The sequence below is a fragment of the Pelophylax lessonae genome (genome assembly GCF_965119305.1).
Source record: "Pelophylax lessonae genome assembly, chromosome: 4".
NCBI lineage: Eukaryota > Metazoa > Chordata > Amphibia > Anura > Ranidae > Pelophylax > Pelophylax lessonae.
In genome coordinates, this window is record NC_138771.1 from 501915947 (window position 1) to 501930996 (window position 15050).

The following is a 15050-nucleotide window of genomic DNA, read 5'->3' on the forward strand; positions in this document are numbered from 1 at the left end:
CATGCGATTTTGATGTGACTTGACTGTGCTTGAAGCAATGCCTATGTCTTTGGACCTCAAAACACATTAAAATTGGGCCAAAGTAGTGCAGGGACTACTTTTGAAGTCAGTGCGAGTCGCACAGATATGAACGGTACTCATTGGAAATAATGAACGACTTGTCATGCGATTTTGCAGGACAAGTCGCACAAGTCTGAAAGGGACCTAAATGTCAATATAATTATAAACCTTCCAGAAATGTAATTATCCAAATACCATCTTAAATCACTCTTATACAAGAACATCCAAATATAAATATAATGAACACTAGGGCTCAGGTCACACTGGGGCGGCTTCAAAGTTGCCCGACTCTAAAGCCGCGACCTCAGCGCGGCTTGCAAATGACTTCTTTAATAGAAGTCAATGAGTTGCTCTGATTAGAATGGTTCCATTGCACTTAAATGAGCATGACTTGTTATGCAGCTAAGTGGCCTAACAAGTCACCCCAGTGTGAACCGAGTCTAAAACAAAGCAAAACTTTTTTTTTTTTTCTTTTGTTTTGTTGTATTTAGTATATTGGCCAGTTTTACTCTGCCCTATCCTCTGCAGTATCTTCTTATCTTGTAAAGTCCCTGCCTGTGCTTTGTCCCTAACACATTTGGGCCGAGCCTTGTTTGTTAAAATCTACCTGCTGCCGGATAATTTTACCCTGCTGTGTCCTCTATGGTCTCTATTCCCGTAGTAAAACACCTACTGGTATTGTCCCCAGTGCATTTCGGCCAACTCTCCCTAATCAAAAATGTCCAGCTGATGGGCAGTTTTAACCTGCTATATCAACTGCAGTCCCTTATTTCTTGAAAAAAAAAAAAATTGGTCCGCGGCAGGACAGTTTTGCATCAGCGAGAACAGGGAGAGGCTCAACAAACTATTGGTCAAGTTCTATCTGCCAATCAAAGAGTATTATTGTTTGATGAAGTATGTGTTGCCGATTATGCTACACTTTTTTTTTTTTATAGGCAGCTACAATTTGGATAGCGCTGTGACAGTTTCTGGATTGTCCTCCGGGGCCTACATGGCCAATCAGTTTCACGTGGCGCACTCCGGAAAGGTCACAGGAGCCGCTATCTTTGCAGGAGGTAAGTAGAACTATAGAGCAAACAGCTGCAGAGTGGCTAGTCCTTCATGGTATGCTCAGATGTAACATATTTTGAAGCAGAAGAACAGATCATGAGATTAGTGGAAGGAGGAAAGTCCTCCAGCAGTGCAGAGTATTTTAGGAGAGGAGAGTTAGACAGAGGAAGGAAAAAAGTCATCCAGCAGTGCAGAGTATTTCAGGAGAGGTATAGAAAAGTCCTCCAGCAGTGCAGAGTATTTTAGGAGAGGAGAGTTAGACAGAGGAAGGAAAAAAGTCATCCAGCAGTGCAGAGTATTTCAGGAGAGGTATAGAAAAGTCCTCCAGCAGTGCAGAGTATTTTAGGAGAGGAGAGTTAGACAGAGGAAGGAAAAAAGTCATCCAGCAGTGCAGAGTATTTCAGGAGAGGTATAGAAAAGTCCTCCAGCAGTGCAGAGTATTTTAGAAAAGAAGTGTTAGAGGAAGGAGCAGAGTCATCCAGCAATGCAGAGTATTTCATGTGAGGAAAGTTAGAGGAAGGAGCAAAGTATTTCAGGAGAGGAGAGTGTTGGATAGAGGAAGGAGCAGAGTCCTTCAGCAGTACAGAGTATTTCAGAAGAGGAGAGTTAGATAGAGCAGCCTTTCTCAACCAGTGTGCCGCGGCACACTGGTGTGACACCAGAGGTCCTGAGGTGTGCCGCGGAATCATGGGAGAGAAGGGCTGTCAGATGAGCCAGATCCCCTGCTGAACTGTACATCGGTACTTCGCGGAGCACCTTCAGCTTCAAAAGTTAAAGTAAAGGGAGGAGTGTGCTGTGCTCACTGCTTCCCCCTACAGTGCAGTACCCAGCTAAATGAGAAAAGGGTACTGTGCTACAACATTTAAAAGGGCTTTATACATGTGTCTGTATGTGTGCACATGTGTCTGTATTTGTATATACATGTACACATGTCTGTATGTGCGCATATATACATGTTTGTGTGTATGTATGTTACTTTTAATCCTGTTTTAAACCCGTAAATCACTACACGCAACTGTGCACTGCACACAGTTGCGGGGTGGTTGCAGTGCAGCCCCATTCACCCTGGGTACACCTCCAGCTGCAGCCACAGCATGTGTACACCCGCAGCTGCTGCCTCTGCAGCTAAAGGTAGACAATTTGGGGATGGTAAAAACAGCTCAGCCATTTGGTTTTACCACCCCTCCAACCTGACATGTGAACAAGCCCTTGGTTAACATCTGCATGGCTGCATGTAGGGCAGCCCATTCATTTCAATAGACTTCCCTACCCGCAGAAATGCAGGGAAAGAAGTCTCTGACCCTTTTTTTTTTTTTTTTTTTAATTACGCCGCACCAAAAGCACCCCATGTTTTCCAATGTGTGGGGGACCATTAAGAATTATTGGCACCCTAAAGAGCAGAGCATTTGTCTGTGTCAGGAATGAGCGTGACATTGCACGTGTTCTGCGACACAGTAACGTGATCTGAACCTTGGACAGGGGTGCCTCAAGACTGAATAGTTTTCAAGGGCGCCCCAACTGGAAAAAAGGTTGAGAAACACTGAGATAGAGGAAGGAGCAGAGTCTTCCAGCAGTGCAGAATATTTCAGGAGAGGAGAGTTAGATAGAGGAAGGAGCAGAATCCTCCAGCAGTGCAGAATATTTCAGTAGGGGAAAGTTAGATAGAGGAAGAAGCAGAGTCCTCCAGCAGTGCAGAATATTTCAGGAGAGGAGAGTTAGATAGAGGAAGGAGCAGAATCCTCCAGCAGTGCAGAATATTTCAGGAGAGGAGAGTTGGATAGAGGAAGGAGCAGAGTCTTCCAGCAGTGCAGAGTATTTCAGGAGAGGAGAGATGGTAGAGAAGTCATAGGTCTTTCTGTTCTATGTACTTACAGGTCCCTATTATTGTGCGTTGGGAAACATGGTAACAGCCACCACTACATGTATGAAAATCCCTTCTTCCATCAGTCTTATTGCAATAAGAACGTATACACAAACGGCTGCAAACACAGGATTCATTGACCCCTTGTCTAACCTGGGCCGTGGACGTGTCTTCATCTTTTCTGGAACAAAAGATAGTGTCCTCGTACAAGGTGATTTTGTTATTTATGTTCTTTTTTTTTTTTTTTTTATATTTATTTATTTTTTTCTTGCTTCTATAGGCTCATATGTTTTCTAATTTGTACAATTGTGCTTTTAGCAGTTAAGAATTTTTTTTACAAAGGTGGGTGTTGCATTGTGGGCCCTAATGGTGCCTCATCTGTTAGGATAGCTCATCCTCCTAGCTCTAATAGAGCCTGAAAAGTTCCTCTGCTGGTAGCCACATCCCCATTTTCAATGTGGCAGCACCCATAAAGGTGAACCTAGCCGTTAAGATCAAACATATACATTACAAAGATTCTCTATTCATTTTTTACTGAAAACTCTTCCCAAAAATCATTATATATCATGCATGGTGGGGTTCTTTGCAGCTGCTTAAATCTTTCAAAATGAAAGCAGAGCTCCACCCAAAATAGGAAGCTCCACCTGTCCTTCCTATTTGGCACCTTTTGAGGGGGAGGGGGGTGCAAGTAAATGGTTTTGATAGGTACCCGCTCCCACTTCCGGCTCATTTCACTGCTGGGTGACTGGACAGGTAAGTGTCCTAATATTAAAAGTCAGCAGCTACAGTATTTGTTGCTGCTGACTAATTTTTTGGAGGGGTGCCTGGACCTTAAAAAAATAATCAAACAAAACTGTTTTCCAACACCATCTGATGTGAGTATACAGTGCAACTGTCTCATCAGTGCTGAAATTCTGGTGTGATAAAACCTCCTAATAATAATTAGATGTTATTTAAAGGGGTAGTAAACCACCACTGAAGTACAGTATCTCACAAAAGTGAGTACACCCCTCACATTTTTGTAAATATTTTATTATATCTTTTCATGTGACAACACTGAAGAAATGACACTGTGCTACAATGTAAAGTAGTGAGTGTACAGCTTGTATAACAGTGTAAATTTGCTGTCCCCTCAAAATATCTCAACACACAGCCAATGTCTAAACCACTGGCAACCAAAGTGAGTACACCCCTAAGTGAACATATGCAAATTGGGCTCAAAGTGTCAATATTTTGTGTGCCCACCATTATTTTCCAGCACTGCCTTAACCCTCTTGGGCATAGAGTTCACCAGAGCTTCACAGGCTGCCACTGGAGTCCTCTTCCACTCCTCCATGATGACATCACAGAGCTGGTGGAGACCTTGCGCTCCTCCACCTTATGTTTGAGGATGCCCCACAGATGGTCAATAGGGTTTAGGTCTGGACACATGCTTTGCCAGTCCATCATCTTAGGCTCTATGTACACGGGACGTTATTAAAAGTCCCTTTTGAATGCTGGAATTTTTAGGATGTTTGAAACATCCGTTCGGTTGCGTTTGTACCCGCGTTTAGCGGGCGTTTGCATTTAGAAGCGTTCCTAGAGGTCAAAAAAAATATTCCCCTTTAAAATGGAAAAACGCGAACGCTAAACGCGGGTCATCGTGTTCGGACGCGTTTGTGCATTTGAAACGCCGGGAAACACACGTTCGAACGCAAATAATTGCGTTCTAAAAAAAGTCCCTGAACGCAACTGCCTGCATATGACTGTAAACGACCATGTGTACATGGACAGATAAGATAAAATGTAGATGGGTTCAGGGGCTTCTGAAAAAAACGCCCAACTGCTCCTAAACGGCCATTTCCAGCGTCCTGTGTACATGGACCCTTACCCTCAGCTTCTTTAGCAAGGCAGTGGCCATCATGGAGGTGTCTTTGGGGTTGTTATCATGTTGGAATACTGCCCAGGTGCCAGTCTCCAAAGGGAGGGGATCATGCTGTGCTTCAGTATGTCACGGTACATGTTGGCCTTCATATTTCCCTCAATGAACTGTAGCTTCCCAGTGTTGGCAGCACTCATGCAGCTCCAGACCATGACACTCTCACCACCATGCTTGACTGTAGGCAAGACACCCTTGTCTTTGTACTCCTCACCTGGTTGCCGCCACACACTTGACACCATTTGAACCAAATAAGTTTATCTTGGTCTCATCAGACCACAGGACATCGTTCCAGTAATCCATGTCCTTAGTCTGCTGAACTATTTGCGGGCTTTCTTGTGCATAGTCTTTAGAAGAGACTTCCTTCTGAGACGACAGCCATGCAGACCAATTTGATGCAGTATGCAGAGTTTAGTCACCCCCCCCCCCCCATCCCCACCCCTTCAATGGCTTGCAGCAATGCTGGCAGCACTCATACATTTCCCAAAGACATCCTCTGGATATGACGCTGAGCACATGCACTCAACCTCTTTGGTGGACCATGGCCAAGGCCTATTCTGAGTGGAACCTGTCCTGTTAAACCGCTGTATGGTCTTGGCCACCATGCTGCAGCTCAGTTTCAGGGTCTTGGCAATCTTCTTATAGCCTAGGCCATCTGTATGTAGAGCAACAACTCTTTTTTTTTTTTTTTTAACATCCTGGTTTAGTTGAAATTCGTTACTATTGTGATTCAGAGATTCCAATACATCCGATCTCCAAATCTAGGAAATTTTGTCTGAATTTCGATTTGTAATGAAACAAATCGCACATGTCTAATTATCTATGTTTTATTATGTGTATGTATGTAATACAATATTTTATATCCTATTTAAATTTAGATCTTCACAGACGTGGGATATTGATTTGGTGTAAAGATTGCATTTTTTGTTTTAAATTATTAAATGCAGTCTACTGTACGCTGTGTTCCAAGGTGATTTTCTATTTTCTGTTGCTCACAGGGGTGGCCCAGAAGCTGCAGGAGTTCTACACAGGGTATATCGGCTCTGGAAATGTAAAAACTGTATACACTGTGGCTGCTGAACACGGAATGGTGAGTCACCCCTGATTTATCTTTTTATTCCCAGGCTTCTCAGTCCAATCACCCATCTACAGGACATGTTCCCTGTTTAGTTAGGAATAAAGACTGAGATGAATGACTCAGAGTGCTCTCTGTATAGCACAGTGGAATATTTCAGAGCTATAGAAATATACAGTATATTAATAATAGTATGGGGCTGGGTTGGGGGGCATTAGAGTGTAAGCTCATCTGGTGCAGAAATTGGTATGACTGGCTTAGTGTTCTCTGTACAGCACTGCTGAATGTCAGAGCTATATAAATGTATACTAGTGTGACTGTGGTGACCCATTAGAGTGCAAGCTCCTCTGATGCAGAGATTGATGTAAATGTTTTGTTTTCTGTACAGCACTGCACAATATGTCAGAGCTATACAAATGTATAATATTATTAACAATATTAATACTAAATACTCAAACACAATACAAATTGCTTTTGGCATATAAGAACTATTCCACCACTACCTAATAAAAATAGATGGCAAATCTCACCATAAAGCTTCTCAATACTTAAAGGAGTATAATCTTTAATGTTGATCTTAGGTTTGACACTTTCTGTGTAGTTACCCATATTATACTCCCTTTTTTTTTTTTCTCATCCATGTATATGCAACTCTATGTTCCCCTTGATGCCCAGTCTATGCCCACAGTTTGGTCCCATTAGGGGTGGGCTGGACTGAACATCAAGACATCTATAAACTCTCTTCCAGTACTTTCCTGTGTTGAAATGAATATATCATTGTTAACAACTATTCATAGTTTCCTGTATTAATACATTTTAATAAAAAATGTAATGAGAGGGAAAAAAAAGATCAATCATAATAGTGTGTTGACTGTGGTGGGACATTAGAATGTAAGTTCTGTTTTTTCAAAGATCGATGTGAATGGCTCAGTTTTCTCTATTCAAAATTGGCAAATAACCAATGTATATAAAGGTATAATAATAGTGTTTGACTGTGGGCAGACATTAAAGTGTAAGCTCCTCTTGTGCAGAGGCTGATGTGACTAGCTCAGCTCTCTGTACAATACTGCTAAATATGTCAGAGCTATATAAATGTGTAATTATAATGGTGTGGAACTGGGGTGTCATTTCTTCTGGTGCAGAGACTGATGTAAATGGCTCCGTGTTTTCTATACAGCACTACCAAAGTATGTCAAAGCCATGTGTATAAATACAGTGCCTTGAAAAAGTATTCATACCCCTTGAAATTTTCTACATTTTGTCATGTTACAACCAAAAAACATAAATGTATTTATGGGGATTTTATGTGATAGCCCAACACAAAGTGGCACATAATTGTGAAGTGGAAGGCAAATGATAAATGGTGTTAACATTTTTTTTACAAATTTATTAAAAGTGTGGTGTGCATTTGTATTCAGCCCCCTTTACTCTGATACCCCGAACTAAAATCTAGTGGAACCAATTGCCTTCCGAAGTCACCTAATCAGTAAATAGTCAACCTGTGTGTAATTTCATTTCAGTATATAGACAGCTGTTCTGTGAAGCCCTCTGAGGTTTGTTAGAGAACCTTAGTGAACACACCAGACGGGTCAGGGATAAAGTTGTGGAGAAGGTTAAAGTAGGTTATACAAAAAAAAAAAAAATATCCCAAGCTTTAAACATCTCATGAAGCACTGTTCAATCTATCATATAAAAATAGAAAGTATGGCACAACTGCAAACCTACCAAGACATGGCCGTCCACCTGAACTGACAGGCCGAGCAAGGAGAGCATTAATCAGAGAAGCAGCCAAGAGGCCCATGGTAACTGAAGGAGCTGCAGAGATCCACAGCTCAGGTGGGAGAATCTCTCCACAGGGCAACTATTACGTGCTCACCACAAATATGGCCTTTATGGAAGAGTGGCAAGAAGAAAGCCATTGTTAAAAAGCTATAAGAAGTCCCGTTTGCAGTTTGCGAGAAGCCATGTGGGGGACACAGAAAACATGTGGAAGAAGGTGCTCTGGTCAGATGAGACTAATATCAAACTTTTTGGCCTAAAAACAGAACGTTATGTGTGGCGGAAAACTAACACTGCCCATCACCCTGAACACCCCACCCCTATCGTGAAACATGGTGGTGGCAGCATCATGTTGTGGGGATGCTTTTCTTCAACAGGGACAGGGAAGCTGGTCAGAGTTGATGAGAAGATGGATGGAGCTAAATACAGGGAAATCTTCAAAGAAAACCTGTTAGAGTCTGCAAAGACTTGAGACTGGGGAGGTGGAGGTTCAACCCCCCCCCCCCCCCCCAGCAAGACAGCGACCCTAAACCTACAACCAGAGCTGCAATGAAATGGTTTACTTTAGATCAAAGCATATTCATTTGTTTAGAATGATCCAGACATAAATCCAATTGAGAATATGTGACTAGACTTATAAAATGCTGTTCAGATGCTCTCCATCCAATCTGACAGAGCTTTAGCTATATTCCAAAGAAGAATGGGCAAATATTTCACTCTAGATGTGCAAAGCTGGTAGAGACATACCCCAAAAAAAAACTTGCAGCTGTAATTGCAGCAAAAGGGGGTTCTACAAAGTATTGACTGACTACAAATGCATGCCACACTTTTCAGATATTTAGTTTTAAACCTTTTTAAAACCATTTTATCATTTTCCTTCCACAACACAATTATGTGCCACTTTGTGTTGGTCTATCACATAAAATCCCAATAAAAGACATTTACGTTTTTGGTTGAACCATGACAAAATGTGGAACATTTCAACAGGTATGAATTCCTTATTTAAGGCACTGTATATAATGGTATGTGGCTGTGGTGGGACATTGGAGTGTAAACTCCTCTGGTACAGAGACTGATCTAAATGGTTCAGTCATCTTTGTCCTGTATGTTAAATATCTTCAGCAATAAAGTGGTTGTGAACCCTTACAAGTGACTGGCCTCAGGCGATACACAAAAATGAAACCAATCCCTTCTACATAAGTACCGGTTTATCTGCAGCCCTCTCTCTATCAGTTTAAAGGCCAGAATTTACACAGCTTTCAGAGCTGTGGCAGAAATATAATGTCACACACTGCACAGGAAAGAGGAGAGATGTGTGTAATTTGAGACCTGAGTGGAGGGAAGGGACACACCCCCTCTACACAGATCAAAGGGAAACACACAGTTGAGGCTGTCAATCACACGTGCTGCATTGGAGCTCCCCTCCCCCCTCAATCCGATTGGAATCACCTTGTTAAAAGTTACTTATGCAGATAGAGGAACCAGACTGCAGATAAAAATCTTTGGATTGAGAAAGTGCTTTGGGTTGAGGAAAATATACATTAAAGAAGGATATGGCGAATTCACTTTTCATGTCAAAGGTTCACAACCACTTTAATTTGGAACTTTTGAACTCTGGAGAATTTCTTTTTTTTCCTCCAGCCTACCGACAACTATGGAGGATCCTGTGGAACAACGAACAATGACTATATAAATAACTGCAACTACAATGGTGCTTATGAAGCTCTAAATCATCTCTATGGTGGACTGCAGGTGAGCTGAGAATTGATTCCAGTATTTTTGAAGCCCATAAATGATTCTTAGACTGACTTCATCTCCCTTCGTTTCAGAAACCCAGCAGCAGTGCCGGACAATCTGGACAGGTAATGTTTGTGACATAGTTCTACATAACGTTTTTTTTTTATAAGAACACGGAGAATTGCAGATTGTTAGGACCGTTGTTGCATAAAATAGGGTATATTTAAAACTTATGGGACTAAACCAACCCTGTCACCTTTCATCACCCTTTGAATGAAATATACTTACCTTCACAGTGCTCTGCTGTTCTTCTGTCCTCATCTGTGCTACAATCACTGCATAAAACCTGTTGTTGGCTGGTGTCAGACCTTAGTCGGAACAATGTCCCCTCTATGTGATAGTGCTTATACCTGAGAAAAGGATTCTCCTCTTTTCTGGTCCGCACTCCAGGCCCCTCCCTCTGAGTGCCCCATAGCAAGCTGCTTGCTCTGGGGGCACACATACACGCTCGCTCCCGAGCCGCCTCTGTGTCTGAGACATACAGAGCGTGGCTTGGCCCCCCCCCCCCCCCGCTCACTGGCTTTGATTGGCAGGAGCCAATGGTTTCTGCTGCTGTGCCTCAGTCAATAAGGGGGAGACCCTGGAGAGCTTCTACTCTCCAGACTGGGCTCAGATGAGTATAAGGTAGGGAAGGGGGGGGGGGGTGCACACTGAAGGTTTTTTTACCTTTTATGCATAAAGGTAAAAAAAAAAAAAATCAGCCTTTACAACCACTTTAAATGTTCTGAGATTCTACATATATTGGTATTTTTCTTCTTTGATCCCAAAAAGAGACCTCTAGTCTCAGTGTGCTATTGTGCTGAGACATTCAGTGTCTGTGTCATTGTACTAAGACCTTCAATGTCAGTATATCATTGTTCTGAGACCTCCAGTGTCAGTGTATTATTATTATTATTGTGAGACATTCAGTGTCTGTGTTTTAGTGCTCTGAGACCTTCAGTGTCAGTGTGTTTTTTATATCTCATATCCCCAGCTGATCCTGTTTAACCAATCAGAATTTTTCAACTTGGCCCCTCCTATCACCTATGGCATGGATTCAGCAGGATACATCTATGTTCCTTCAGCATGTGCAAGTGGAGCAAGTAAGTGATTAGGAGCTTTTGTAGACAAAACATTGAACTTTCTACTCCATGGTTGTATATAAAACATGGTGGCCTTAAACATTTTTTATTTAATTATCTTAGGATGCAGGCTTCATATTGCATTCCATGGATGTCTCCAGGGCAGGTAATACCCTTATTTCTGCTCTTGGGTGTTCGCCCAGCTGAATTGTTAGGGCGTTCAACAGTTTGTTCGGCCCACAATGCAACAAGCGCCACACAGTGCGTTGGAATCCGTGTTTTGCTGAAGCAATTAAGGCTTTGCTCATTCAGTGCACAGAGCACTGTCAGAGCCATGATTGGAGAAAGTAATAATGACTGTGTCCAATCATGGCTCATTGCTCATAGACCCACCCCACAGTATAAATGCTTCCTTCCCAGAGCAGCCATTTGCAGTGTGATATTCAATTGGAGATAGATAGAACAGGGCTCTGTTCATTACTACTAGTGAGTTAGTAGGCTATAGTGTGCTATTGTGATTGTACAGTGCAAGAGTAAATATAGTGATAGTGCAGCGTGAATGTAGTGCGACCTTCCTTTTTTTTTTTTTTTTTTTTTTTTTTTCCTTTAGTGTCAGTTTAGTGTGTCACATTTTAATATACTGCAGTAAAACTATCAGTTTTGTGCGTCAGGGCACTTTTCCTGCAGTATATTGAAATATATTAGTGCACTTTTCCTGTAGTATATTGAAGTGCATCAGCACCTTTACTGCAATATACTGAATTGTGTTATTGCACTTTTGCTGCAATATATTGAAGTGAGTTACTGCACTTTCACTGCAGTATATTTGAGTGTCTGTGTAGTGAGTCCTCAAGTTAAATTGCACCAAACACCACTTTTCAGTGAGTAAAGTGCATTCAAATACACATTTTCCCTTCTCTATTACATTCTGGTAAATCCCCCCCCCCCCCCCCCATTATTTCTGGGAGGCCAACATGGAGAGGCAGACGTTCCTATGGCACTGTGAGGAGCCAGAAGCCTCTGTGTCCACAGGCAAAGGTGAGCGTAGTCTGTCCTTAGCCATGGCATTTCCTCTGTTTAGTGATTTTGCCTTACTAAACGATCCTCATCCTCTATCACCCAAGCACAGACGATTGCGCAGTCCACCACAGCTGCCTGAGCGCCCTTATTCTTCCTCCTTGTCCACAGCTACTCCTGCCATAGCCCCAGCATCATCCCATGGAGGAGTCAGCTTAGTTATTTGAACACCACATCAGCCACTTATTGATGATGCAAAAGCATTACTTGTTTCTGATGTTGGTTTTGAGGTTGGGGAAGGGAGTAACATGAGCCTACAGAGAAGGAAGAACACTGATAAATGACAAATTAGCAGTCATGTTTCTCCATGAACTTGGGCCTATAATTTGGCTTCTTTACATAAGGCTTGCTCACTGTGGTGCAAAACTGTTATTTCCATCCAAAGCCTGCCAAATATTTACAATGGATTGTTTTACAACCTTGTTGTATTACAGAGAGAAGGTTGGTGATAGGTTTGCCAGATACGCCGGTTACAACCAAGTCGCCGATCTGAATAATTTGATCATCCTCTATCCTCAAGCCAGGTCTATGGTAACCAACCCTAACGGATGCTGGGACTGGTAAGTGCTCTATATTTTGTTACCTGCATTTTGCTGAGTTAGTTTTGTTTCTATAAATTGTTTAAACTCAACCCAAACATTAATTTAGCAGATAGAGTACAGGAGATTTAGAACTTCTGTTGAGTTCTTATTCCTGGCTGTGTCACTTTTGGGGAGATTTCCCCTCATATCCTGTTCTGTTTGACATCCATCGCCTGTCATTCTCTGATGTCACTGGGGCAGGAATTTAGGGTAAATGGGGAAACGGGTAGTAATTCAAACTCAATAGAAGTTCTAACCCATACCCATCCTGGTCTGGGCTGAAAGTTTGCCTGCTTTGTTTATGCAAGCATTGGGCAGGGCAGCTAGTCTTCATATTCGAGACATTAACATTTAGCCCAATTCCAATTGTTTCTGAGATTAAAGTATAACTAAAACTTTTTTTTGTTAGTTTTGGATAGTGCAGAGGGATTAGAACACCTGTCAGTTTATTGCCGTCTGTGCCCCAGTTAAGGAGATTTAGTGGGGATATCTTCCAATGGGGACACTAGTTCTGGTGACCTGGGGGTCCCCAAGGAATTCTCCTAATTTGTAGGGATTTCCTCTTACTTCATGTTTGGCTATGAGACAGGAAGTGAAGGAAAATATCCGCAATGGGACACAGGTGTCGGAATTTTTTTTTTGCCAGGGGTTTGACCCTTCCTTACTCTATCCAAAATGGGGGGGGGGGGGGGGGAGTTTTGCCTATAGTTCCGCTTTAAGTTTTCAGCTTAGTCTTTTGAAACAGCAGTTTATGTTAAAACGTTTGTTATTAATTCTTAATATTCTGTATACTTGTAGGTGGGGATACACAGGCATTTACTATGGTAAGTACACCTTCGAAAACAAGGGATGTATTACATCAACCTATTTGGGCTACAAATCCATTTTTCTGCCGCTGTTGGCTTTCCACTGTTTTTATATAGCAGCCATCTTCAGGTTTGTGAGCTAAATACAGTAAAACTGGCATTTAAAAATCGCAAGCAAAATTGCTGAACTTTGGGAGGAAAAACTAAAACAAAAAATCTATGAACTGCAAAAGTGTTGAAGTTGAGCAAAACCCTTAAAACATATATGTAAAGAGGCAGAAGCTTGTAGTATTTACAAAGAGGGTGGGGCTTGTATTATCTACAAAGGAAGAGGGAGGGGCTTCTATTGTAACGTTGCCACTGCTACAGTGCCAAACTGATCCTGCAGTTTAATTCACAAAGTTCAATTTCAAAACTGTATAAATTCAACTGATTGGGGAAAATGGTAAGAAAACTGAGCAATGTAAAATGGTAAACTAGTAAATAAAAGCAGTGAACTCTAATAACTCCCTAGCCACTCAAGTTTGTTGGTGAGACTGTCCATTTCTTTAAAGACCATTTGGGAGGACCAGCAGTTTAAAAGGGGTGTGGCCAAACTCAACTTTTTACAGGAAAATATGTTTTGTAATGTTCATCAGATGCATTTGAATCCCCTATGTGGTTCACTTGTGTTTAGCCCCAAAGAATAAAGGCTGTAAGAGTTCAGTGTGGGGTGCGTACACTTTGCACAGGAGACTTTATACTGCTGTAGTTTGGCCAAGTGTAAGAAGAACCTGAAATTCATCTTCATAATAGTTCCTGCAAACAAGCTGGAAGTAGACTTTCAGGGGGAGTGGCTGTGATGTAAGGTGATGGACAAGAGAAGGAGTTACTTACGTGGGCTTTAGGAGAGCTAAGGTGGGGCTGTGACAGTGAGGTTGATTTACTAAACCTGAAGAGTGCAAAATCTGGTGCAGTTCTGCATAGAAACCAATCGGCTTCCAGTTTTTATTGTCAAAGCTTGATTGAACAAGCCAAAGTCAGATTCTGATTGGCTATTATGCACAACTGCATCATATTTTGCACTCTCCAGTTTTAGTAAATCAACCCCACAGTCTGCAGAATTGCAAACATTAAAAAGTGCTTTCATTGTAATTATGCTATGAAACTTATTTCATATAAAAGCTGGATAAAACATAAAAATACATTGCTTTTTAAAAATTGTGGTTAGATAAAAAAAAGTTTCTCCAATATATTTACCAGTTTACATGGAGTGTCCTTTAACTTACCCATCTGCATTTTCCTTTGCAGCTACCAAGGATAGCTTCCAGATATCTGGAGTGGACAGGATGCTGCGGAGGACTCAGGGACAGTATTAGGCACTTTGTGGATTTCTTCTCTAGACACTGATTGTCCTGTTGATTGACCCCAGTTATAAAAATGATAATATGACTATTTACGGCATGTAAAATCTACCTAGGACTATGTACAATATTTCAATAATTTCCACCCAAACCATAATTTTTAGGGTTCTAAAATATAAGCAAACAACACGGATACCTGGAAATTATAAAATACAGGTTCAATTCTGTTTTCTAACTGTCTCCATTAAACAGCTGACTTCCTTTGTAAAGGCAATTGGTAGATGTGTGGTAGCGCTAGACTAGTAGAAATGAGAATTGGTTTTATTGTTCAAAAGAGGTGTTCTCTTTAGAGGAGGTGGACCCATTGTGAAAGTGGAGAGCTCTGGCCTGATTCAACTCCTAGGCTGCTGCCTCTCTGATCATGAGGGAAGAATCGCTCATCTAAACATCAAATTGAAGATGTGTTTGGGGAGCATCTATAATGTCTTCTTGCATGGAAATTCATCTTTAATAGCCACATAGCAAAAATGACATACAACCAATTAATTTCATAGACTAGTCTCCCCCTTCAAGGTTTATATACCGATTGTTGGGAGTTGATCAAGGTGGATTTTGTAAAGTCTAGAGTGGAGCTGTATTAGG

General features: G+C 41.6%; 1 protein-coding gene across 1 annotated transcript; it reads left to right on the forward strand.

Moving 5' to 3' along the window:
* The first annotated feature begins 1003 nt into the window (after positions 1–1003).
* Positions 1004–14564, forward strand: LOC309553868 (poly(3-hydroxybutyrate) depolymerase-like). Its single transcript, XM_082255347.1, has 9 exons — positions 1004–1115; positions 2985–3182; positions 5888–5979; positions 9385–9495; positions 10514–10622; positions 10725–10767; positions 12113–12238; positions 13058–13083; positions 14356–14564. Exons 1-9 carry the CDS (start codon positions 1052–1054, stop codon positions 14421–14423), a joined length of 837 nt encoding a protein of 278 aa, XP_082111473.1. The 5' UTR covers positions 1004–1051; the 3' UTR covers positions 14424–14564.
* Positions 14565–15050: the final 486 nt, after the last annotated feature.